Source organism: Thunnus thynnus, chromosome 6 (genome assembly GCF_963924715.1).
Source record: "Thunnus thynnus chromosome 6, fThuThy2.1, whole genome shotgun sequence".
Classification (NCBI taxonomy): Eukaryota; Metazoa; Chordata; class Actinopteri; order Scombriformes; family Scombridae; genus Thunnus; species Thunnus thynnus.
Genome location: NC_089522.1, coordinates 31,447,911 through 31,475,667, shown reverse-complemented (window position 1 = coordinate 31,475,667; position 27,757 = coordinate 31,447,911). Strand labels below are relative to the sequence as shown.

The following is a 27,757-nucleotide window of genomic DNA, read 5'->3' as shown; positions in this document are numbered from 1 at the left end:
TACTTTACATCTTGCACATTACTCCATTTAATGGTGACTTGTATGCTTTTGTTTAGGTTCTGACTCTTCCCCTCAGTTTTAAACTATTTTATTATTGTTGTTTTACTTATTTATTGTATTTTATTGTAAGTTTATATGTTGTTCAGGGGGTAGGTGGGGGGTGTTCCTGTTGAGGTTTGTTGTTCTAATGGTCAGTATGAACAAGAGGAATAATTACAGCAATACAAATATGCTTCAATGTTCATTTGGGCTCCTGAATGTTGTTTTAAGACGCTTGAAAAGTTGTGAATCTGTCCTTTAATTTCTTTCAAATTCCGTTTAGCTGAGGCTGCCACTTCTACGCATGCGCACTGAAGAACCCGGAACTGGACTCCACAACAGCAGCGGAGCAGCTCTGACGGTTTTCTTCAGGGAAACTTTGGTGATTAAAAAAAAAGATGCAGCTTCACTTCACTAAAGATGTTTTACCGGACTCTGTCAGCACCGACTTTCAGAATCTGAACAAATTCAACGAGCAGGTAAATTCAGCAGGTTTAACCGGGAAACTGGATTTATAATCCAGAGAGAGGGACACAGTTAGCGGCTGTAACTGTGAGCCCAGCTGGTTTCTGAGGGTTAAATCTAACTCACAGAGCAAATATCTGTTTATCTGTCAGTCTGTGAGGCTTCATATTTCAGCAAAAATGATGCGTGAGGCATTTTTCAGAGCTGTCAGTGAACACAACTCGGCAGCTCGTGTGAATCATGTGACAGCAGGAGGCCTCATTAACTTTAGATTATAAAAAAATAATGTTCAGCAGCGGTGGAAGAAGTATTCAGATTATTTACTTATATAAAAGTACCAATACAGCAATGTAAAATACTCTATTACAAGTAAAAGCCCTGCATGAAAAATCCCACTTAAGTAAAAGTACATAAGTATTCTGAGCTTGATGTAGTTAAAGTATTGCAGTAAAAGTAGTGGTTTGGTCCCTCTGACTGATATATTATTATATATGACATCATTAGATTATTAATAGTGAAGCATCAGTGTTAGAGCAGCATGTTACTGTTGTAGCTGCTGGAGGTGGAGCTAGTTTACACTACTTTATATACAGTTAGCTAGTTTAGTCCAGTGGTTCCCAACCTAGGGGTCGGGCCCCTCCAAAGGGTCAGCAGATAAATCTGAGGGGTCGTGAGATGATTAATGGGAGAGGAAAGAAGAAAAAACAAAGTTCTGATACACAAATCTGTTTTCAGTTTTTGGACTTTTTCTCTAATCTTTGATTTTTGCTGAAATATTGGATCATTTGAACATTTATTGAAATGAAAGCATGTGAGAAGTTTAGAGGGAAAAATCACTATTTGGTGGAGCTTTTAACAACTCATAGACATGTGAAATGTGACCCCGACTACACACTGCTTTTTAAAAGCTTGTTATATTATCCATTGTGTCAAATCTTCAGTTACTGAAAAGTAACTAAAGCTGTCAAATAAATGTAGTGGAGTAGAAAGTACAATATTTCCCTCTGAAATGTAGTGGAGTGGAAGTATAAAGTAGCATCACATGGAAATACTCAATCATTCCTCCTGTTCATACTGACCATTAGAAGATCCCTTCATAATGCACTTACAATGAAAGTGATGGAGGATAAAATCCACAGTCCTCCTTCTGTGCAAAAATGTTTTTAAAAGTTTATCTGAAGCTAATATGAAGCTTCAGCGTCCAAATGAGTCAAATCAAGTAGATATCTTTCAACGTTACAGTCTTTTTAGTGCCAAAGTCCCTCTTTGTGTTACTATACTTCCATCTGCAGGAAACACAAAGAGGGAATTTGATGCTAAAAAGACTGTAAATGTGTCAGATATCCACTTGATATGACTAACTCAGACTGATGAAGCCTCATATAAGCTTCACAGAGACTTTTAAATGACTGTGTGGACACACTGTGGATCTTGTCCTCCATCACTTACATTGAAAACACATTTGAAGGATCTTTTAATATCCAGTATGAACAGGAGGAATGATTACAGCAAGGAAAACCTCTTTCACTGTTCATATGAACACCCGACTATAACTGTGAACCTGTCTTTAAATGCCTCTCAATGGTTTTCTGCATCACTGTAATGTTTTGGAATGAGTTCGCGGTTTCTATTAAATATTGATTTTTACAAATTAGTCATACAGGCTCATAGTAAGTTAATTTGTTTAAAGACAACCACACAGTGAAGGCATGTTGTTAAAACACAGAGTATTCCTCTAATAAAACACCGTACGGGACAAAGACTCCAAATAAAACTCTACATTTATTTGATATGAAATAATGATCAAAGCTCAACACAGCTGAACATTTTTACAGACATGAAGCAGGATTTTAAACCTTTTTTTCCTCCTTTTTTACAGCAATTTCTTCGTCTGATTGAAATTCTGTTCCAGTTCCTGCTGGAGCCTAAAGAGGTTAGCGCACACACACACACACACACACACACACACACACACACACACACACACACACACACACACACACAATTTTGATGTTAATGGGACTTTGGACTCAGTGATTAGCCTTGATAACTGAACCGAGGTAAAATATTGCCTGTTCTATTGTATGCATGTGCAAATGAATGCATAACGTTTTTGTGTGTGTGTGTGTGTGTGTGTGTGTGTGTGTGTGTGTGTGTGTGTGTGTGTGTGTGTGTGTGTGTGTGTGTGTGTGTGTGTGTGTGTGTGTGTGTGTGTAGACGGAGAGGTTCATGCAGCAGCTCAATGAGTTTGCAGGGGAAAATGGAATGAGTGCCGGTCCTCTGAGGAACCTGATGAAGAGCGTCCTCCTGGTGCCGCAGGGTGGGAGACACACACACAACACACACACACACACACACACACACACACACACACACACACACACACACACACACACACACACACACATCCATCTATTCAACAGTTAACTCTTTGCAACTAACGCAAACATAATAAATCCAGTTGTTCCCAGGTGGTAGATTCAGATAATGTGCTGGGAATTTTTGTTGGAAATGTCCCCTCAGTCACGGATATCCTTCATTATCCAGAATAAATGTTAAAGGATCATTCTGCTGATTTTTCTATATTTTTCTTATTGTCAACAAATCTCATGTTTTGGATCCAAACCAACAAGGAACTGATCTACTAACAAGTGTTGTGTGTGTGTATCCAAAACCTGATATATCTTGTTCCAAAAAACTATTAAAAACACATCAATGAGCCGTACCGCAGCACTGGGTGCGTAGCTTGTTAAAAAACGGTTCCAAAGAATATAAATAGCGATAAGATAGTAACCCGCCATTTCACAGAGCTCCACTATCTTGTTGTGCTACATTACAAAACCAGTTCACTTTGGTTTTGAAGTTCTTTGGAAAATTTATAATGTACAAAGTCAAGAGGTTGTGATATGTCGGCTCCAAACATGAGATTTGTTCACAATAAGAGAAATATATAAAATCGCCTGAACTAACCTGCACCTCTTCTATTCAGAACTGTAGGTAGAGAGATACACATTGAAGAGTTTGTAGTGTATAGATGCAGATTTCTGCTGCTTTCCTCAAATACATAATTCATAAAGGAACAGACGTCAACATTTTTGGGGAAATGTGTTTCTTGACAAGAGTTGAGAAGAGATGATTGATTGTTTGGTAATCGTTTGGATTCTTTCACTTGTTTTCAAAGCACTTTGTGGTCTTTTGACTTGTTCCAAAGCACAGGATGAAAACTTCTGGTGAGGCAGCTTTTTAGTTTCTATTCTCTGAGCCGTTGTGAGAGCAGCTCAAAGTGTTGATGTCTTTAAACATGAACTCTTTATCTTAGCTGTTGATCAGAATGTTGAACGTCCATTATTTATTTTATTTAATCATTTCTTTTACTGTATTCATGTTTTATTGTCTCCTATCTATTCTATTTGTCGTCGCCTTTTATACGTTTTATCTAGTTCTTATTTGTTTTCATTATTTTAAATCACTTTATTTGGTTTTTATTACATTTTCATCTTTTTTTATTCTCTCGTGTGCATTAATCTCAAATTGTTTTACCATTTGTTCTGTCTTATTATCGGCTTGTCAGTCATCTGTAAAGCGCTTTGAGTCGTACTAACCTGCTCAAAAGTTGCTTTACACATGAGGTTTGATTGATTGTTTGAATATGAAGCTGCAGCTAGTTAGCTTAGCTTAGCATAATGACTGAAAGCGGGAGGAAGAGCTAACCTGGCTTCATCCAAATCTAGCTAAATCCACCTGGCAGCACTTTTAAAGCTCACTTATGAGCACATTGTATCTCACTTGTTTAAAATGTACAAACGTGTAAAAATGACTTTTGTATGGACAAATAAAAAGTTGCGTTTTTTAAGGGGTTAGCTAAGTGTGAAATCATTTTTACACTTGGGTTTTTGTGCAGATAAAACATGTTAATAAGGTGCTGACAGGCTAGTTGTTAAACTGCAGACAGAGCCAGGCTAGCTGTTTCCCCCTGCTTCCAGTCTTTATGCTAAGCTAAGCTAATCCACTGCGATCTGTAGCTTCATATTTAGCGTCCAGACTTGAAAGTGGCATCGACCTTCTCATCTAACTCTCGTCAAGAAAGTGAATAAACATAAACACGTCTGTTTTCCTGCTTCTGTTGGTGTAGAAATTAAACAATTATCTTATTATGAGACAGTTGAATATTGAACAAATGCAAACTAGAAGCTCTAGAAAACTCGTTCTATGACTCTGAGGGAGAAACACCAACGTCTGATGATGTTTACCGCTGCTGTTTTTAGAGTTTTGGAACATTTTCTGCCATCAAACTTCAGTGTAGCTGGTTGAAACCTTGAAATATAATCTTAAACTGGTCAGTTATCTGTAATATTGTTTAATGGTGGGAACCTGTTATCCATTACCTTTCTCTTATTAAGACATGTGGTCTAGTTTTGAATTTTCCCACGACTCTCAACCTCACACTCATGAAAGTTTCCGTCCAGTGACACTGATCCTCCCGTTTCCTCCTCAGGAGCCCTGAAGAAAAATCTGACAGCCGAGCAGATCAAAGAGGACCTGGAGACATTAGGTACACGTCCCGAACCTTAATCACAGAGTCAATCATTAACAAGCTGTATGTTAAAACAGGGGTTAAGTATAGCTGCAGGATACTGTTCTCTTATGACACCCTGTCATGTTGAAAAGTCTTAAAGTGGCATTTTTACGCATTATACATTAAACCGAACCTGTTTTATTGATTCTGCAGGACTAAACGAGGACAAGTCGGCTCACTTTTCACAGCAGGTAAAGCTCCTTAAAGTTGTGATTGACGTTTACAAAGTTGATGCTACTTGTTCAGCAACATTTGAAGGAAACAAAAAGGATGTCGAGATGCATTTCTACAGTTATTAACATTCATAAATTTGTCCCCAACGGACAAGATCAAGACTCCAGTAGACAGATAATCCATTTTTGGGAAAGAAGAATTTACATTGTGTTAAAACAGATGATCCAGTACGTAAATGGGTCATAATAACATGAATTTAAAGCTGCTTTCTGACCTTTTTAAAACAAAATGTTATCACACAGCCAATCATTTATCGAGCACAGGAATCGTTGTGACATTATGTGTGTTTTGCAGTGGGGGGAGCACTACGCGGTGCTGTCCAGACTCGCTGTCAGACAGACTCTGATGGTCAACCAGCTGGTCGACATGGAGTGGAAGTTTGGAGGTAAGACGAACCAAAACGGCAAAACTAGTTCAGAGTACGATGTGGTAGCGTTAGGCAGTCTGCTGGACAGATTCACAATCTTAAAAACTGTGTTTAAAAAAAAAAGAAAAGAAAACCACATCACATTTAGCTTTGATGAAATTTATAAGTTTTATTTTACATGAAAATCCTCCCTAATGTAGCTTAAATAAGAAAACAGCTTGTGAACATTGTTTGTAGGACTTAAAGATGCTCAGCTTCACTTTTCTCTCAAATGTACATATTCATGACCACAGTGTCTGTAGTCTAACAGAGTCATTAGCATCACTGATGACCTCTACTGCTTTGTTTGGGCCTCAGTCTCATTTAAACAGCTCAGATGTGCACAGCTGATGGGTCTCTATCAGGCTTCTTTGTTTATTCACACACAGACTAATGACTCCTAAAGACTTGTAGGTAATAGAGATGCTAATACGCTAGGCAGGACAATCATTAGCATCACCGTAAGCTATTGTTGAGCAGATCTTCACTTTAAAACACACTGTGCTTTGGTTTATGAGGGGAGTGCCTCTGTGTGCTGCACTCTGCTGCGCTTTAACTGACTGTGATGTTTATTGACATGCAAACAGACTCTGCATGTTGCCCGTCACTCAGCTGTACATCCACACTAGTCTGAGAGCCGATATGGCTTCTGTACGCTTCAGAGGTTTTATTCATTAATCTAAATGTTTATAAAGTGTCTAAAAGTGTTCAGATCTCACACACTTTGCAGTGACCTCTCTGCTGCGGCTGGATGATAGTGACAAAATACAAAATGTTTCAGAAACGGATGTTTTTGGGGTGACAGTTGTTGCATGCAGAAGATATTTAAACCCAAGACATTTCTGAGAAACAGTCACTACTAATCCAGATGTGATGATCATTCATGATTTATTGGAACTCAACTGGAACATTTTGAGCTCAAAGAAAATATATCACAGCATATTGAATGTTAACTATAATGCAACGTCTAAAAGAATCTAATTAAAAATACTTTTTTCGTCCCGGCATGAGGCATGTGAGTCTGCAGACAGAAGTTTTTAATTTACACACATAAAAAAAAACACAAATAACAGGCATTAGTCAGTCTGTTTTATTCAGAAGGATCATCTCATTAATCTGAATGTTTAAAGTGCCTAAAAGTGTTCAGATCTTGCACACTTTGCAGTGGCCTCTCTGCTGCGGCTGGATGATGGTGACAAAATACAAAAAGTCTCAAAATTTATGTTTTCAGGGTGACATTTCTGAGAGACAGTCATTAGTAATACAGATGCTTTATTTCACTCAACTGGAACATTTTAAGTTCAAAGAAAATACATCACAGCAAACTGTATGTTAACTATACTGCAACCTCTAAAAGAATCCAATTAAAAATACTTTTTTCATCCCTCAAAGGGAAATTTGAGGGATGTGAGTTTGCAAACAGAGGTACGCATAGAGTAGACAAATGATTTACACACATAGAAACAATCTAAAACACAAATATGTGATTGATGGCAGCGGCCAGTCTGTAGCTGACAAACACCGCAAAGGCTCATAATGTCAAAAAGTGCATTTATCAGTCTGTACATGTGGTGAATTGATAATTTCTTGAACTTCACCTGTTCACAACTCTTCTGGAATAAACTTCCTGTATTGTTTTACATATAGGTGATCTAAAACACATCCCTGATAGCTTAAAGTCGTCACGGAGGACGCGTGTCGGTTGTTTATCGTCTTTTATGCTTTTTTGTTCAGTACTAAGCTGCACCAGGAATATTTTGTCAGCAGTTTTAGAGATGAGGTTAACAACACCGTCATATTCCCGAACAAAATCACAGACAATTTATAGTCCTTTTTCACAAAAGCTGTTCAAAATACAGGTAAAATGGCTCAGACAAACAAGAAAATAATGAAACTGATAACAGAAAGTGATTATATAGTTGCATTAGTCAATTTGTGGCCACTAGAGGGCAGAAAGGAGCTGACAGACACATCGCACTGACATAGTATCACCTTTTTATAAAACAGTTATGGATAATTTTTTTTAGAAAATAGCTGTAGAGCAACATTATCATTGCATCCGAGTCTTGTTTGTGTCTATTTGTCTGATATTCACGCTGCTCAGGTTTACTCTCCACCAACTCCTGAGAGAAATATCTGGCTCTTTAGCTGCTAAACGCTCCACTATGTTCACCAACTAGTCTCCAGCTAACTGTGTTTGTTTGCTGTTTGGTGCTGAGCAGGTAGTGTACAGTGGATTTATCAAAGCTTATCATTTATCAATAAGCTTAAAGAGGCTAAAAATATCAGTAGAGTTGAAGAGTTGATAGATTCTTTGTGGGTTTGTCACTATGAGCGGCTCCTTTCACATCATAAAGAGGCATTTTAGTTAATGTTAATATTTACATTTTGATTAAAGCAGCTTTAAGAGGTCATTTAGCTGCTATAATCAGTGTTTTGTATGAGCTATCAGTGTGTAACATGTTGTGGCTCGTATCAATGAACCTACAGAGAATTATCAGTGACTCTGCAGCTCCTCTCGGCTTTACGGAGCTTTATAGTGAGTTTCAGCTCATTGTTTATCTGTCCGGCTGCTACTTTACTGTTTTGGTTCACTCTCAGCGCTCTCATAGCGTCGTTTTGGGCCGCAGCAGGCAGCTGTTTTCAGAGAAAAATCTATAAAAAGCCACTGTACACTACCCGACCACATCCTGTCCTCTGACTTCATTTTGATGCCCTCAGGCCGTCGTTTTACAGCACCACTTGTGAAGACAAATCGTCTCTCAAAATCCTTCATTCCTTCTGCCATCAGGCTGTTAAACCTTGTATGTTGAATGAATAATATTTCCATTCTCATGGAGTTTTATCGTCTTAAATAATCATTCTGGGGCTTGTTATTGCTGGAACTAGGATTTTACTGATTTATTACTTATTTACTTACTTACTTATTTATTATGTATCCATTTATTGTTCATCTATTTACATGTCTGTGAGTACCTGTGTACTGACTGTCCCTGGCATAGATCTGTCTGTTGTTTTCTTATGCATGGTCTGGGTACACTGCCAAACTGAATTGCCCTTTCGGGATAAATAAAGTTGTCTGAGTCTACCTGCAAACAGACACAGTCAGCTGTAGACTAGCTGGTGAACAAAGTGGAGCGTTTAGCAGCTAAAGAGCCAGATATTTCCCTCAGGAGTTGGTGGAGAACAAAAACAGAGCTAAAAGAGAGTGAATATTGGACTTACATTCACCAGGTGGACAGAAACACGACTCCAAATGAATGATAATGTTGCTCCGTAACTGCTGGATGTCACCTTAAAAGCTGATGATATGTCAGTGTAACGATATTAGCCTCACAGTTTATAACGCCCCCGTTAAGTTTGTTTTAAATGACTGATAATAGTGACAGCCTACAGTCTCTGCATTGTGTTGTGATGATGATGATGGTGGACTAACGGCTGACAGTTAGTAACGTCAGTTGACTCCAACGAAGACACCCAGACGCTCCGATGTCGATTCAATGAAGTCTGTTTATTGCTTACAAGCACTTCGGGATCTGGAGGATACAAGCCCGGTCTCAGTAAAACTATTTAATATAAATAAAATCATAATCAAAGGAAACTTACAATACTAATAAATGATTCCTGTGACGAAGCTTAATAACCGTTAAATAACAAATTACAGGGCCAACGGTCGAACCTCGACCAGGATCAAAAACTCACTATATTACAGATTATTGATACAGATGAATCAGTTCACATAGATAATCACTCTGAATGTCAATATAATTATAATTAGTAATAAAGTCTATGTCTTGTTCCCACGGTGATGCTTTATAGTTGCATCGTTACCTTGGATACTATGTAGCCAAATATTAAATATTAAATATGAGATAACAGCATAAAATAATGAAAATAACACAAATATGTACACCTTACAACTATCAAATAAAGGTAAAATTACTGACAAAATTATATTTTATATTAAAAGATTTTGCTGTTAGACATAGTGACCATTTAAAGCACAACTAATGTATTTAATGTTACATCAGTGTTGTGTTCATTAGTTGTTTCTGCTGAAAACTGGTGGACAAAAAAATCACAGGTTTAAAAGTCGATGTTAATATGGTTCAATCCAACAAATGATTATTACTTAATGTGCAAAAAGTCGCACCGCATCTTGTAAACTTTATTTGTAGTCCCAGAAAGAAAAAAAAAAATCCCAAGTAATTGCAATATTTAATAGATGGCTTAAACTCACTTTAAGTGAAGAACAATTAGTAATACCTTTTATACTTTTTCTCCAAAACAGTCTTGAATCTTGAACTGTTGAAGCTAAAAAAACAGTCATCTGTCATTGTTTGTGATTTGTAACGGTGAGTTTTTATGTAGGAAAGTATTTTAATTGTGTTTTCTGACCTTCACAGTGACTGTTGGCACCAGTGAAATTCAGAAAGTGGGCAACATCTTTCTACAGGTATGAAACACTCGACTTACACACACACACACGCACACGCACGCACGCACGCACACGCACACGCACGCACACACACACAGAGTTTAACACATCATTATTAAGTTTACAGTTTGTTGAACACAAACTTTGTCCTCTTGCAGTTGAAACTGGTTGTCAGAAAGGGGAATTCCACTGAAAACGTCTACATGGGTGAGTGAGTCTCTGCCGTTACAGACCAAAAAAAAACCAAAACAACAACACTGATCACATTTCAATTAGATTCACATAACAAAAATTTGTATTTCATAAGAATGTTCATGCGATGATGTAATTCAGCCCAAACCCCAGTCTTGGGTTAACTGAAAGCAGCGTGAGTAATGCACTGAATTGTGTTGTTATGTTGCAAGTGAGTTGTTCACTTCTGAGGAGTTATATATCGGGTTCAGGGGGAAGATATCAAACATACCTGAAATTGTTGAAATATTTGAAACCACTTCCAGAATTAAGCAGGTTAGCGGGCTCTGAAATGTAAATATGTGCTGTTTTATTATTGGACTCAAACCTTTTCTGCTGCTGTATTGTTTAACTCGAGCAGAAAGATATTTAAAATCAGCAGCAACAGCTTGAATACCAGTCAGTGGAGGGAAAATCCAGCATGACCCACTGGGATGTGAGACCATGATTTACTTTCACATTCTTCTGACATTCAGTTTTAGTATGACGTGCACACACAGTAGATAAAAAACAAACCAGAATGGCTGAGAACTTATGAGGACATCCTAAATGAGACTGAAACTGCACAAATTTCAAATGTAATAGTTAGAAAATGTTCATTATCTCAAGAAGGAAACCTCTCCGTTAGCTTAGAGTTTAAAATTAACTGTTTGCATCTAGCAGTCTGGATCAGAGCCCTGGATTTAGATCAGGTGATGGATAGTTTTACAGTAAGGCAGCCAACACTGTTAACTGTGTTTATGGCTGTTTAATGAATAGTGGAAATGTTAAGCAGACTCTTCTATGATCGATTAGAGGCGGCAGACTGATGTCTTCAAATTGAAAATGCATCACATTGTCCTGCTTATAGTACTAAAACTGTTTTGTGTCTCTTTTTATGATCCTGTGTGGCTGATAAGTATTAATTAATTGAAACCACTAACATACGACATCTGGCAGATATCTAGTGTCTGTTTTATTTTGAAGGTAAACAGCAGGAAGTTCATACATGCTAACGTTACCTTTTTTTTTAAAAATCCTGTGGTTTCTTGTGTGAGTGAAGCTGCTCGTAGATGTTTCTTTGGGGACACACTTACATCCTGAAAGACCTAACTGTGTAGTTTTGGTTATTATTGCTACTAGCTGCTGTTTCTCTCAGGTACTTTATGTGTCATGTTAGCTAACCAGAGCTAACAGAAGATGAAGTTCAGGATGAGTGCCACATACAACATCTTAAAAGTGATTTTAGAAATTTCAAACCAAGTCAAAGCCAAGTTGAAATAGCTGGGAAAAAGTCCAAATATAATAACATTTGTAGCAACGTGCATCCTTGATTGTTTTTCAAACAGGAAACATAAAACCATAGCAGATAAAACCACAATTAAATGCAGGGCTAGATGCAACTAGTGTTGAGAAAAAAAAATATAATATTTACTTCCATTTGGATCAACAGACCCTTGAATGAACTTGCTGGTGATCAGGGTTGTTAGAAACATCTTGTAAACCAAACCAAATATGGTCCTTGATCAGATGGAGGATCTTAAACTGGACGATCCCGTTTCGTCTGGTGTGAGGTTCTTCTGTTTTTGTCTGTTCATCCGTGGTGGCGATCACTGTTCAGGTTAACTACTACTTTATCTGAAACAAAGCTGAAATGTCAAAACTCTAATTTATATAGATAGTAGTCACCACTCATGCTGATAACACACTCATTTAAACTTATTTAGTTATTATTTAGTTATTTATTTCTTGCCGGTGATCTGTCTGAATCAAACGTTGGTCAAGACAAAACATTACAGGGAACTGACTGTACATAACACAGGAAACCAGATGTTACACGTGTAACGCGACAGGAAAAAGAACCCTGCGAGTGCAGCCTTCCTCGTCCTCCTGTGGATGTTTTGGTGCCACACAGGAACTCTTCATGTACTATAAACTTAAATGTTGTGATAACGCTTTATTTTACAGATCCTTTAGTTTTATTCTTATTTCCTGCAAATTTTCATGGTAATTTTCAGGTATTTTACAGTAAAACTTTAGGACAGTTAGGACAGAAGGTTGTGCAATTTGGTACAAATTATAAGAAGAATTGTGAAAAAGAATTAAGTTGCTTTAGTTGGTAAGTACCCGCTCATTATATTTGGGTTCAGTTGTAGTTGTTAATTTGCAAAAATTATTAATGAATTACACTCTTAACAATTCTTTAACACACAGAAAATACTTTCAGTGTGTAGTTTGTGTGTCAAACTATATGTTTGCATATTGGATTCTTTCTTTATAATGAGTGTATACTACCAAATTACATAACTCTTTTAAAGAAATGTCTTAAGAATTAACATTTAAAAAATATTGAAAAAAAATCTTATATTTAAGAATCTAATTTATTAGGAAATGTTGCAAATTAACAGCTACATATGAACCCAAAACTAATGAGGGGCACTTACCAACTTAACACTTTTTTTTTCTGTTTTTCTTATAATTTGTACCAAATTCTGTAAAATGTTCCTAAGAATCAACAGTTAAATACCTGCAAACTACTCTGAAAATTTCCAGGAAATAAGTGTAAGATAAAGGACCCGTAAAACAAAAGCGTTACAGATGTTTTTAAAAGGTCTAGAACTGAACTGAGAGGTCGAAACCTAAAGGAGACGATGAGTTTAATATCAGAATAAACACAAGTTTAGTTCACAGTTAAAACTCAGAGCACACAGGGAATCTACGCCTACGACTGTAGCTTGAAACATTGTTGTTTATACCAAATTGTGAAAGGGAGTTTTTTATTTATTTTTTTTGCAGTGTAACAGATTATTACCCAGTTGATCTGTTTATCTGCCTTTTCCTGTTTTCTTCTCTCGTCTCTTCTAGAGTTGACGCTCCCTCAATTTTACAACTTCCTACATGAGATGGAGCGAGCCAAGGCCAGCATGGAGTGTTTCAGCTGAGTGTGAATGTGTGTGTGTGTGTGTGTGTGGATCTGTTATAGGCTACTTTTGGGGACAAATTTCAGACTTAAGACCAGTTAACTGAGGACAGCTTGTCCAATTGGGTACAAAAGCCGCGCTGCCCGTAGGGAAAATGCTGATTTTTTTTTTTTTTTTTTTTGGTCAGTGGTTATGGTTAGAGTTAGGCTCAGTCTCCAGGAAATGAATGTAAGTCTGTGTAATGTCCCCAAAAGTGACCTTGGACAGTGTGTGTGTATGTGTGGGTGTTCATATCAGGCTGTAGCTGCAGGGCAGTGTATGGTATGTATTACGTCATTTTGTATGTGTGTGTGTGTGTGTGTGTGTGTGTGTGTGTGGCATTGAAGGTCTCCCCAATGACTGAAACTAAACACAAAAACAAATTTTTATTATTTACTGCTGGACATTTATACTCAAATCTGCCAATAAACATGAATTTCAAAGAAAACACTCTTGTGTTGTTGTTTTTTCCATTGGGTTTCTTCATCGGTTGTTAAGAGAAGAAGAAGAGTGTTTCTGAGAACAGACAAGCGAACATTTCATCATTTCATTCTTTCCTTTTGTCTGTTATGAAGATGATGATCCAAAACAAATACTTTAAAACGAAGCGAGAGTTTAGCCAAACCTCGCCCTAAAACCTTTTAATCACGTCCAGTCCTGTTGTTTGTTGGCATGAAGAATAATGTGATGAACTGATTTCAATTGAAAGATAGATACTGTACATTTACACGTTAGCTGATACACAAAGTAGAGCCTGTTGACCTTTTTCACCCGAGAGCAGACATTGCTCTGTTCAAAAAATGTTGATTAGCGGTTATAATAGATAAAAAAGTAGACAAAATAGAAGCGTTGAAAGCCTTAAATACCACACACTGATGCATATAAACCTCAGGGGGTATCAGCAGCTCGGTGGTACATGCGTGTACTAGCCCTCATCATACCTCACTATATTTATTCTCCTACTGTGTACATTAATTAGCTCAGCAGCATTTCAACTGAGTGTTATAGTCCCTTTGGGATATTCTCTGCATGTGACAGTAAGAGTGGTTCTAATGGTGGTTTGTGTGTTTGACAGTCAGGAATGTTCTCAGCAAACTTCATGGCAGTCTGCCCACCAGATCACCATATATCTTGTCAGAAGTTGACATTTTGACACCAAAAGACACCCAAATTAGAAACGGTTCGTCTGGGAAACATGAATGCGTTCAATAAGTTTCATTGCAATCTGCCCAAAACGACGCTGTACGTGATTTATGTTCAGGTGAAACAAGACCGAGGTCCCAAACATGCAAGTACGCACACGCTTCGAGCTACATGAGATGAATATAATGCGCCATTGTGTTGCATGTGTCACCTGAACGCAACTAAACGGTTCACTGCTGTTTAAAGCAGGGCTGCAACTGACGGTTATTTCCATTATTGATTAATCTGATGATTAATTGTTTTATCTACAAAATGTCAGAAAACTGGAAAAACTTCCCGTTATAATTTTAAGGTGAGCACAAGGTGACGTCTTCATGTGTCTTGTTTTGTCCAATCAACAGTCCAAAACCCAAAGATAATCAGTTTACTGTCATGTATGACACAGCTGCCGGCTGCACTGGCACCCAGACTTTGGAACAATCTCCACACTTCCATCAGATCAGCTGAGTCCGTTCCTTTTTTTAGAATGGCTTTCCTATAACATTCGATAAACACAAGTGTGCCGCGGGTGATGACTGTATGCTTGCTGTGTTCATATGTGTGTGATGTCTGTATGTGTTCTTGAACGTGTCTTTTATGGTTTTCTGTGTGTGCCAATGTCAGTGTAAAGCACTTTGTAACCTGCGTTTAAAAAGGTGCTATATAAAGTTCTACTTACAGAAAAGCTTTAGAAGCTCTAACCAGCAAATGTTTGGCTTTTTGACTTAAAAAAGTTACTACAATTATTCAATTATCACAGTAAATGCTCATTAAATTCTATAGATCAATTAACTGCTTAATAAACCAAGCAAGCTGACCAGAAACTCTCCAAGAACTTTGTCACCTCTTCATTCAGACAGGCGATTCAAAAGTTTTACGTTGTCGTACATACATCCTCTGTTTTCTTTTTTTCTTCATTTTCGTCACATATGTTTATTACTGCTCATTGAAAAGCTCTGATTTGCTTTATATCGCCTCCACCTGTGCGTTAGAGTGCACGTGAAGCATGTTTGGGGCGTAAGATCAGGATGATAACATGCTCACAAAGGCAATGTAAACAAGATGATGTTTAGAAGGAATAACGTTTCAGTAGACCACTGGTTAAAACACACATAACACCACAACATCCACGATCTGATTCCGGCTGTGGACGTTAGTTGCATGTTTCACGCCTCTCTCTGCTCATACTTCCTGTCTCTCTGCACTTTCAACTGTCAAATAATTCTCTAATAATTTCCATGTTCACTGTCTTAGTTACGCATTAGCTTGCTAACATTACTTAATTAGCACTAAACAAACAGGATTTTACATAAAGGAGCCAGAAACAATTTTATATATCATACAGTATGTCAGATGCAGACGTTTTGGGGAACAAAGCGTTGTATAATTGGAGAAGAGTTGTGCAACTTTTCTAGCTTTACTGGACCTTGTATTGATGCTTGAAATAGTCTGCACTTCACTGTGTGTGTTTTGAAAATGAAACATCTGGTCAGCGTCCGTCTCTGCACCAAAATGTTGGAAGGAACAACAAGGACTGACATTCTGTCATCCTGAATCATTTAAATTATTATTAGAAGATTATTATAAGACAGCATTTGCAGAAATATGTTAACAATCCCACAATATCTTATTTTCATGAAGTTATAAATGCATTATTATATTTTGGAAGGTCTCTGCCTCCCTCTAACAGCCTGAAGCCGCTGTGGATGGTCTTTATTTGGTGCTCTTGTTTTATGATATGAGTGATGTCTCTGTCTCTCTCTTCAGATCGCCCCAATCCACTTTGTATTCCTTTAATTATGTCATTATCACAATCATGAGTGAGATCACACTTACAACTCTTGCTTGTGGCGTAACATTGTCAGTGTCTGTAATCTCAGACACACATGAGTTCCCCTCAGGAAATATATAAGTATGTAGTGAAACACCCTCTTGTATATGACCTTTGCAACCAATATTATGTAAAGCATACCCAGCATGTGCTTAGTATCCAGACTTAAACTCTGACAGCTGTTTCACCATTAAAAAATGCTATTTCAAACATCCATTTACAACATTTAGACTGACTTTGTGACAGTTGTAGTTTCTCAATCTGAACATGCTCGTACAACTGTGTCAAACACTCCTTTCTTCTTTTTCCTGCAAGAATGTTGTTAGTTATATAAATCTACTGCATATCAGGACTCATTCTTTACTCCCTACATATGGAATATAACATACCTTTATGTCAGGATGTGTGGCGTATCCTGTTCAGCCCCACAGTTCTGGACCTGAAGTCGAATCAAACTGGCTGCCCAGTCCCACATCCAAAAAGGTTAAGAAATATTAAGAAAACTTTATATTTCTTCTTGTCTGACCTCAGTGGGTTAAATAAAGGTTAAATAGGATAAATACAAAGTAAATTTTTGTTGTCTTTTTCTGTTAGGGTCAAATAGTCTCTGCAAAAGTTCAGAGGAACCAACTAAGCAAATCATTCACTTACTGCAGGTGTCCGTGTGTGTTTTTTTTTTCTTTTTTGTTTTTTTTGTCCATTGTAGCTTGAACGCATGAATTCCCATTTCCTCATCCGGCCATAAACGAACACAGAATTATGTCGTCTTCCTGAAACATGTCCCTGAGCCTCCCTACAACTGCAGAGTTATGGTAAACACAACATTCCCATATGTTATGAGCCCCTCAGGCCCATGTATCACTGACATGTACCATCGAAAGTTAAGTCTCTTGTGTGATCTTAGATGTTTCAAGTAAGCACACGTAGGCAGCAAAAGCTACAACAACATATTTAATATAGTTTTTCTATGAGCAGATGTTGTGATGCCTCTAATATTTGCTGTTTTACACTTTTATTGAAGTTTCAAGCAACAGAATTACACAATTAAAATAAGCTTTGCAGATAAAGGAGACATTTTTTCAGTACCGAAACTGTTTCTATCAGTTCATCTACAAATTTGCACAAAAACTTATCAATTTTCCTAAAAGGGATTCTGTCTAATTTCTGCCAGTTCTTTCTGCCAAGACTGTTTGCCCAGAGAGTTTGGGATCACTCTGTAGCACATCTGCTTATTTTTAATCTCCAGACTCAGATGCACTTAAACTTGTCCCCCTTTTTACCTTCTGTTTGTGTTAGTCTTTACACTGTAACACATTTCCCTGTAAAATTACAGTGAACTAATGGCAGCTGTGGTCGCCAGTGTTTTACAGTAATCATTACAGTAAAATTTTACACAAATTATTTCAGTATTCTGCTGTTGAATGTGAAATTTACAGTTTGATATTGTAGCCAGGCCTGCAGTATTATACAGTATTTTACAGTGTTGCAGTTGTAATCTACATTAACACTTTCTTACTGTAAATGTTACAGTAAACAACTGAAAAGTTTTGTTTTTACTCATATTAATAAAAACTACAAATTACAAAAAAACTATAAATTGCAGACATATATTGTAAATAACAATGTGTCTTAAATCTTAATGGTCCAGTAATGAGATTAGATCAGTTTTACATTGAAACCCCTAACATCTGGCACAAAAGAGGACGAGACAAGAAGAAGAAATGACAGCTTTGTGGAACGTAACATTTATTCAAAAGCTTTCAAATATGCAAAATATATTCAAGTATGTGTTGGAAAAAATCATTCTTAAGATTAAAGCCCTGTCACAGGGGGTCAGTGTAAATCTGTTAATTATAACATCCTAATTTGAGTTTAACTACTCAAGACTCTTACTTGCAAACTACTGTTAAAAATATAAAATCTCCAGACTCAGATGCACTAAAACTTGTCCCCCTTTTACTTTCTGTTTTTGTTCATCTCTACACTGTAACACATTTCCCTGTATAATTACAGTGAACTACTGGCAGCTGTTAAGCTGTTTAAAGTGTCACTACTATAATTTAGTTACTGTAAAAATTATTACAGTATTCTGCTGTTGAATGTGAAGTTTACAGTAGTATTACACAGTATTTTACAGTGTTGCAGTTGTAATCTACATTAACACTTTCTTACTGTAAATGTTACAGTAAACAACTGAAAAGATTTGTTTTTACTCATATGAATAAAAACAACTATAAATTGCAGACATATATTGTAAATAACAATGTGTCTTCAATCTTAATGGTCCAGTAATGAGATCAGATCAGTTTTACATTTAAACCCTTAACACCTTGCAAAAAAGAGGATGAGACAAGAAGAAGAAATGACGGCTTTGTGGAACGTAACATTTATTCAAAAGCTTTCAAATATGCAAAATATATTCAAGTATGTGTTGGAAAAAATCATTCTTAAGATTAAATCCCTTTCACAGGGGGTTAATTATAACATCCTAATTTGAGTCTAACTACTTGAGACCATTACTTGCAAACTACTATTAAAAATATAAAAGCACAAATAAACAGATTGCGGGATACAATGCTCATAATGCCTTCAAATGTCCTCTGTTATAACTGTCAGAAGGTTCACTGAGTTCACTGAGTGAGAAAGAAACAACTGAATGACAGTGAGAAACATTTTACACAAGGACACATAACTTCCCTTTATGAAGTGACTTCTTCAGAAGAGCGATGACGAGGATTCGCCGTGCTTTACTTTCACCAGCAGCCCTTTGTTCTCCTCTTAGGGTTAATCACAATGAAATTCCTGAGAACACCTGAATGATTAAACAGTGTTGCCGGGAAATCACCTGTTATGTCCCAGGTTTTAGTAGTTTGGTGACAACCTGCAGCTACAGCTTAGAAACACACTTTGGTTGAGATAACTAATATAACTGCTCTGTCTTCTGGGGCTCAGCAGCAAATATATCTTAACCAACTTGGCTTCATGTTTGAATCAACTTCAGCTGCTGTGTGATTTAGATAGAATGCTATTATTGATTATGAAATGCAAGTGGGACCAGGCCAGACGTGTAGTTCAAGAGAAACTATCATTTTTAAACTAGACTTGCAAGCAGCAGTGAAAATAATGTTGAAATATCAGTAATTAAAACTTCCAACTGCTGAAAAACATTAACTGAAAACTCTCTCTTGTGCCTGCCAGGTGTTTGCTAGTTATACCAGTTTAATGTTAGCAAAAATTAAACATAATCACTAATTGGGTAACCAGATGCACAAATGTAACTCTATTTTCTGAGTAAGAAGTTATTGACCTTTTGATTTGAATCCACAAAGGAGCCTGAACGGTGATTATATGATGTTGACGGCGTTCTTCCATTACTGCTGCAGCGAAAATGAAAATACTGTATTTTACTGTCAAATTTTACAATAACCTGCTGTTAATGTCTGATCTTGGTTTTGGCTCCAGAAAGCATCAGTATTTTATCGTATTTAGAAAGAAAGGTACATTACTGGCTTATTACACATTTCTAATTTGGATTTTATTCCATCCTCAGTCACTCTTTATCTTTTCTGGTGTCAGAATTTGAATTTGAAGCAGAATATAATATTTTTTGTGTGTACAGGCTTTGTTTATCACTCTCAGCTCTGACCTGGGCTTCAATAATATATTACTCATATATACAAACCTGTACTGTCTTCTCGATGGTGAAACTGAAACCATTCTTCTGTGCAAACATCCTCCGTCTCAGATAAGTCTTTCTCATATTTCACTTTTCTCTCACTACTCATGAACAATCTACAGAAAGTAACTAAACTCTTGGTTTCCTCAGAGTCCCCCGATCTCTCAGGGATTCCCCTCTGTTGTCTAACTCTCATATTTATCCTCACATTTCTTTCACTTTCTCCTCCTTCGTCTCATCTTTTCACTTTTCCTCCTTCCTCTTAGGCATGTCGCTACGTGTTCCCATAAACACGAGATCTCTTGTGCTTCTCTCAATTGTTTGTTCGGGATTCAATTTCTGTTTATTGATGAAAAAAAAAATCCCCTCAAATAATCCAGATAACTTTAAAGTCTGTCAGTGTATATGTGATTGAAAAAAAGGGCCAAAGCTTGTACTTGCTGTGTTATTGATCTGTATTTGTTCTCTGACTTTTGTCCAGATGTTTGTCATTTTTCAGCAAGTCAAAGGAATATAAAACATCCTTTAACAGCGAGTCCAGTAGTTTTTTTTGTCTGGGGTCTGTGGTTGGATTGCTGGTGATGTGGTTTATTGAATTATGAATGAAATTGATGTCAATACTGAGCTAAATGTAATGATTGAATAAATATTCTTGGGGGTAATGGTTCACCACAGCCGGTTCAAATATCAGACTGGCTGGGAAATTAAGTCAAGTCAATTTTATTTATATAGGCCTGTAGGAGCCAAAATATGTTGTTATTTCTGTTTATATATTGATGTTGGCATCACGTATTGCGTCACTTACGTTGCTTGACACATGGGTGTGGTTTCCTATTATTTAACCTGTTCACTGAGGTGGTGGCGGGAGTTGGTAGAGCTCTGATATTTTCTGTTGACCGTCACCATCGTCACCATCATTACCATCGTCTGTTCATCACTTGATTTTCACAGTCAGATTGTATTTTTTTGTATATTTTTTGTGCAACAGCTGCTTGTCAGACTCTTTCATTTTTGTTTATTTTCTCAATAAAACATCAGTAAAACGTCATCTGGACTTCGGGATGGTTTTGTACAGACGTGTCACATATAGGAGCCTCCTAAGTCTCTTAGCTGCCTTTCTTGAAAAGAAGCCGCTACAAGGCCCAACATCACAAATCACAAAGTTGCCTCAAGGGGCTTTACAGTTTGTCCTTAGACCCTCAGTTCAGATAAGGAAAAACAACTTTAATGGGGAAAAAATGGAAGAAACCCAAGGAAGAGCAACAGAAAGCAGATATGTAATAGATGTGTGTGAAGAATTGACCAAAATAGAAAAAATGAAAGTATGGAGGTGACCAAATTATAGATGGATTGATAACACATACAGTACTGTGCAAAAGGGTTAGGCACTAAAAGCAATGAATCGTTTTTATTTATCAGTTAACTTGATACAAAGTCAAGTAAACAACAGAAACTTTAAGTTAATCGATATCTGCTGTGAGCAGCTTTGTCTTTAAAACAGCAGCAGTTCTCCTCAGTGTTTCAGGTACTCGGCAGGTCGGTTGTTCCTGCATCTCGGAGAAGTTGCCATAGTTCTTCCTCTGTGGATTTCGACATCTCAGCTGCTTCTGTCTCTTCATTTAATCCCAGACTGATTCCATGATGTTGAGATCAGGGCTTTGTGGGGGCCAAACCAGCTGTTGCAGGACTCTTTGTTCTGACAAGTGAAAACTGAGTTTCAGCCACACACATCTATCTGCTAACATCTGCACAAATATAGAAATGGACCACTGCTAATCTACTGTTTGTTTTATGCCTGACCTATGAATTTGTTTATATTCATTTTAAGTGAAATTGTGCATTGAATTGCCACATGCGGGGTCAATAAAGCTGAACTGTTTAATTTTAATGTACCCTTGAGCAACTGGGAACAGAACATTTCGCGTCTGTGGTCCCAGCAGCAGACAAAAGACAGGTTTATACGGGTCAGACAGAGTGAAGCAGAACATTGTTGAGAAACGGCACGCACAATTTACGTTTCTTAGAAAAATACGAGGTTATCTTAGGGATTGAAAAATGACAGCGTTACACGACATGAGTTGTGTGTGTGTTTTTTCTTCTGTTGGCTAGACAGACAGACACAGAGCCAGACTGGTTTCATGGTTAGTGATTAAACCAGGAAACCGTTGTGTCTGCATATTTTGATGTCTGACATTCTCCATGCCAGCAGACGTCATACCCAAACACGTGCTTCCATGGCTAAACTGCTTTGTCAGTCGGATGAGATGGAAGCATAAATTACTGAAGCAATGTGTTACCTAATGTGACATTATGGTTCTTTCATATGTTTTTAATAGTTTTTATACAAAAATTGAGTTCTACAACACATTAAACAGACAATATTTGTTTTAGAATAAATTTATTGTTGGTTTTAGTCTCTTAATGGGATTTTTTTTGTAAATAAAAGGAAAAAATAACACTAGCCATATTATGTAAAGTGGCTATAATCCATATTTTTTAATAACTGGCTCGTAGTGATGAACTTACAGAGAGTTATCAGTGACTTTGCAGCTCTTCTCAGCTTTACGGAGCTTTATAGCGAGTTTCAGCTCATTGTTTATCTGTCTGGCTGCAACTTAACTGTTTTTGTTCACTCTCAACGCTCTCATAGCGTTGTCTTTTAGCAGCATTTAGCGGCTAAAGAGTCAGATATTTCCCTCAGGAGTTGGTAGAGAGCAAAAACAGACCTATTAGAGAGTGAATATTGGACTTACATTCACCAGGTGGACAGAAACACGACTCCAAATGAATGATAACTGCTGGATGTGGAAATGAGCAACTGTTTGCTAACAAGTTCAACATATCAACTATATATGTGATTCTTTGCCAATTATCTTTCCTAGCGTTTCACGGAACCATTTCTGTCAAGTGTAAATCTGTAGAAATCTTAGTCCATTTACATCTAAGGTGTAGTCTAAGTAATCTAAAACTATGTTGAATATCACAGGTGATAATTTTAATAAAATGAGAAGCTAATCCGTTACCTCCAACTGTACACTGTGTGTTTTCCCGGTGGGGAATCACCACAGTTTTATAAGGAATAAGTCTGTTTAGAATAAGAGATTGAGATGTGTGTGTGTGTGTGTGTGTTTGTGCATGTATATGGGTGTGTTCTACCGTTGGACCTACAGTGGGAAGAGGAAGTTTATGGGAACTAACTCTAATAGCTCACAGCTGTCCCACAATACCAGTGTGTTTTGGTGTGTGTGTGTGTGTGTGTGTATGTGTGTGTGTGTGTGTGCTCGTATTCACGTCTGACATAAGTCAACATTTGACAGTTTTCTAATCTTAAAAATAAATCTGTATTGATAGCGCCCCGAAGCTGAGCACGCACAGGATGCACATTCCTATTCATTGTGAATGTACACTACAATCATAATAATAATCTTTACTTCTAGAGCGAGTTACACGGTGCTGCACAAAATACAATAACATACAATACAGGTGCGAAGATAGTGAACGTAGAGAAATAGAACAAAAAAAAATTAAGAAAACATCCTACACAGAAAATGCAATTTAAAAAAAGGATTTCAAGAAGTGATCAAATATAGAGAGATAAAACAAAATAAAAAAGAACAACATTAAAACATTTGAATAGATATTTTTAAAATGTACAGATGCCAGTTTGTGCAGGTGAGTTTTTAAAAGCTTTTTAAACTGAGACAGCGACTCAGCTGATCTCGAGTTTAAAGTCAGATAAACTTACATAAATTTTTCACATGTGGCCCTAATCCTCTTCCATAAGGTTAGCGTCGGAGCTAAAACACTAAAAACATGATCCCTCTTTGTTTTAAGCCTGAACCGTCGAACATTATCTGTGTGTGTTTGTTCCTAACGTGTTTTCCATGATCAACACAACGACTAAAACCTATTATTAGTGCACCTGAGAGAGAAAGGCAGTGGTGAGTGACCTGATAATGTTAGCATGTCTATCTGTCTGTGTGTGTTCAGTCCAGGTGCTGAAAGATAAAACCCAGAGACCCAGAGGAAGAGAGCGATGTAGGTTAAGTTCATCAGAGGTCATGAGAGACTGGGGTCAAGGGTCTAAATTTTTTCCTCACTGTAAATAGAGGACTGCGTCTGGGCATGTTTTACAAGCTGGAGTAGTAAAGCAGTAGTGAACAGTTGTATTAGGAGTCGTCACATACGGGAAAAACAGCATAAAAACACACAAATTGTTTTTTTAATCTATGCACATGCAACTTTGTGAAACAGTGTGGAATATAACTCTTTTTCTCCTGCCCCCACTGCCGAGGCACGGCCTCCAGTCATCAAGTCAGCTGCCACTTCCTGATTCTCCACACCACCAGTCACTGGAAACACCTGAAAAGAGTTTATTGCAAGAAAAGGGTCAGTGAGATCAGAGAGTTTATTGAGACAGCTTGGCTGCAGCTCCTGCAGGTTTCAGACTTTCTACTGACATTATCTATGTGAAGATGAAGATTGTGGGTATCACCTAACCGGATTGGTTGCCTACTTTAACCCTGATTCTGATAAGTAGTCTTAGAGTATAAACATATCTCTGTGCAGATCAAAAACAAGGAGGCAAATTGTCATTTCAAGTCCTCAGTCAAAGCACCTAGATGCGGGCGGTGGCCCGGGCAGCTGCTGAAATCAGCCCTGGTACAGGTACAGCAGTAACTTTACTACAATTTATAGCACAATGCTTAATATTCATATCTCTATCATAACATTTTAAAACGGTTTTAAAGTAAATATTTAAATGAACCTTACTTTGAGGATCCTTTCTCTATGAATTCCCAGTTAGTCTGGGCTAAAGCTGGACTATAATTAACTTATTACTGTTAGGGATAGGGTTAGGGTTAGGGCTTGGGTTAGGGTTATGGTTAGGGTTATGGTTAGGGTTAGGGTTAGGGTTAGGGCTTGGGTTAGGGTTATGGTTAGGGTTATGGATAGGATTAGGGTTATGGTTACGGTTAAGGTTAGGGTTATGGTTAGGGTTAGGGTTAGGGTCATGGTTAGGGTTGGGGTTAGGGTTAGGGTTAGGGTTAGGGTCATGGTTAGGGTTAGGGTTATGGTTAGGGTTAGGGTTAGGGTTATGGTTAGGGTTAGGGTTAGGGTTAGGGTTGGGGTTAGGACGACTATGAAATGTGCCTTTAGGACCTAACCCTAACCCTCTTTAGGACCTGCATCACACTGAAATAGATACATGTAGATATGTAGGTATATTAGTATGTAACTGGCATATATGCACAATAGGATGTTCAGTACATTGTATCTGTTATAGTGATGATTGCTGGCAACAGTAGTAGTAGTAGTATTTTATTCAGTCATCACACACAATAGAATAACTATCAACAGTCTAGACAATATAAACAGTCAACAGTCTATATATTAAGTAGTAGTAGTGCTTATATATGCCTATCCTACTTTCTTATCTATTTAAGCTACTGTAGAGAAATACAAATAAATAAATAAATAATAAAAAAAACATTCACACTTATAACACTCAAAAATAGCTATATAAACCATTCTTTTGAAAACCAAAAGTGAGTTACATTTACATTTATATTAGCATTATTCCATAATTTAACCTCAACAAGCTTTTTGTACAGTAAACTTACAAACATCTCTCAAATCATATTTGCACTCCTGTGATACAAACCTTTCCACACAGTCTGGGAGTGACTTTGTTTTAGCTCTGAACATTATTTCCATTATTTTATAGTATAGTAAATCATTAAATTTCATATTTTTTAAACAGTAGATTACTGTGATCATAGTTATTACTGACTAGTTGTTGGGCAGGAAGGGAAGAAGGGGGATTTATCGACGTCTCCACATGTGTAGTCTGGATTTCTGCTCATGTATAAGTTGAGAATCATGGTCAATTATCTCATAGTATTATCTATACTTTGTATATGAGTATGTTGTTGTATGTGTATTTAAGTATGGTTATATGTCAATACATGTAGGTATGTGTATGTGGATATGTATAGACTGTATATTATATAGATCTGTAAAAAGTGTTGTTCAAATATAGAATAAAGCATTTATGTAGATGTGTCTTGACCAATAAATCACCAAATCAGGGTTTTCTAACTTTTCAGGTGACTTTTGTCCTCCTCAGAACTATAGTATTCAGAATTTCCAGTTTATAAATAGTTTATACACTCTTACACAACTGGATTTTTGAAAATCCAGTTGTGTAAGAGTGTTTGTTATGAAGATGCGGGCTGTGGGATGTTATACTGGTTACCTGTTGTGTTTTTTTTGTATTGGAGCGTCTCTTTCCCACAGCTAGAAACCAGCGGAACAAGACTTTAATCTTCATCAGCATCATGAAAAAGAACTTCTGGAAACGGTTCACTGAAAAGCTGAGAGGGAACGCACAACACGTTTTTTTAATCTATTAAATTGGAGATCAAGAGATTTTTTTTTACCAGTTTTACCATGATGTCACCAATAATCTGTTTTGAAGCCAAATGTCGGTGCTGCTTAATTAACAGTGAATACAGGCTGATGGAGAATATATGCACAGTTTCATGACTTCAGGAGTTTTCAAATAATGGCAGATATACTAAAGGCATGATAAGAGTTTGAATTCTACCAGTCTTACCAGTATACCTAGATGTTATGGTTAGATGAAATACGGCTGATGTCTCCTCAGGACACGCCTGAGTGTGTTGGCTTTTATTTCAAATGTCTGTGTAAATGCATTTTGGCTGAATGTTTTTCCTTTGTTGACTGGAATGAGGATTTTTATCTAAACCCAACATATTGCATTAAAGTCTATGAATGAAAAATAAAACTTTAACAGTGCAGCTAATTTACTGACTTAAGCAACCAGAAAAACTTGAAATAAATACATTTCAGATACACTAAATATGTCCTGTCAAAACAAAAAAAATCTACAAACTAATTAACGGTAAAATGTGATAATACTGTACTAGATATACAAATAACGTCCCCACAAAGAACCTGATTGGACCAACTAGTATAATGGGTTTATAAGCATTAAATAATGGCTTAATTAGTGGTTAATACATCATTTACTAGTGCTTTCTAAATGATTTATAAACCATTTTGATAAGTTTAATCATAATTTTTGGGTTGCCAGGTTGTGAAAAATCCCTCCTTTCTATACCACCACATCATTTGCTTAATTCTTTGGGAAGACATGATTTTCATTAATGACTTATTAATTATAACTACAGACCTGATGACTTATCAGAAAGTGTAAACATTAAGTCTTTATTAATAACTTATAATAATTCATAATTGCAGGACTGATGACTTATCGTGACTATTATTTACTATTTACAAAACCCAAGAACTTATTCTTAACTTTCTTTTGAGTGAAGCCGGAAGACAAAAAGACAAAACGGCACATTGAATGTTTTCAGCAGGATAAAATAAACCACCTATAATAGCACCAGTTAAGTTATTACTACAACAACATTCATACTGGATAGGCTTTGTGTCTGTCCCTGAACAAACAACCAAGTAGACCATCATAAATCATCATCGTAAATGATAATCAATCATTAACAAAGGGTTAAACAGTTCACGTTTTCTGATAAGTCATTAGGTCTGTAGTTATATTTAATAGGCTAAGTCATGTCCTCTACTTTCTTAAGTTGGATATAATTAGGCAACAAGGTACTTCTAATACATTCATAAAGGTTTTTTTAGATCATTTTTACAGTATGTCAGAGATATGCAACCCTTTGATCCTCT

At 36.9% G+C, this 27,757-nt stretch overlaps 1 protein-coding gene across 1 annotated transcript; it reads left to right on the top strand.

Moving 5' to 3' along the window:
- Positions 1 to 341: 341 nt before the first annotated feature.
- Positions 342 to 13,776, top strand: commd7 (COMM domain containing 7). The gene is made up of 9 exons (XM_067593358.1): positions 342 to 518; positions 2,384 to 2,437; positions 2,722 to 2,824; positions 5,000 to 5,056; positions 5,234 to 5,271; positions 5,609 to 5,699; positions 10,127 to 10,176; positions 10,317 to 10,365; positions 13,234 to 13,776. The coding sequence occupies exons 1-9, from the start codon at positions 438 to 440 to the stop codon at positions 13,308 to 13,310; spliced, it is 600 nt and encodes a 199-aa protein (XP_067449459.1). The 5' UTR covers positions 342 to 437; the 3' UTR covers positions 13,311 to 13,776.
- Positions 13,777 to 27,757: the final 13,981 nt, after the last annotated feature.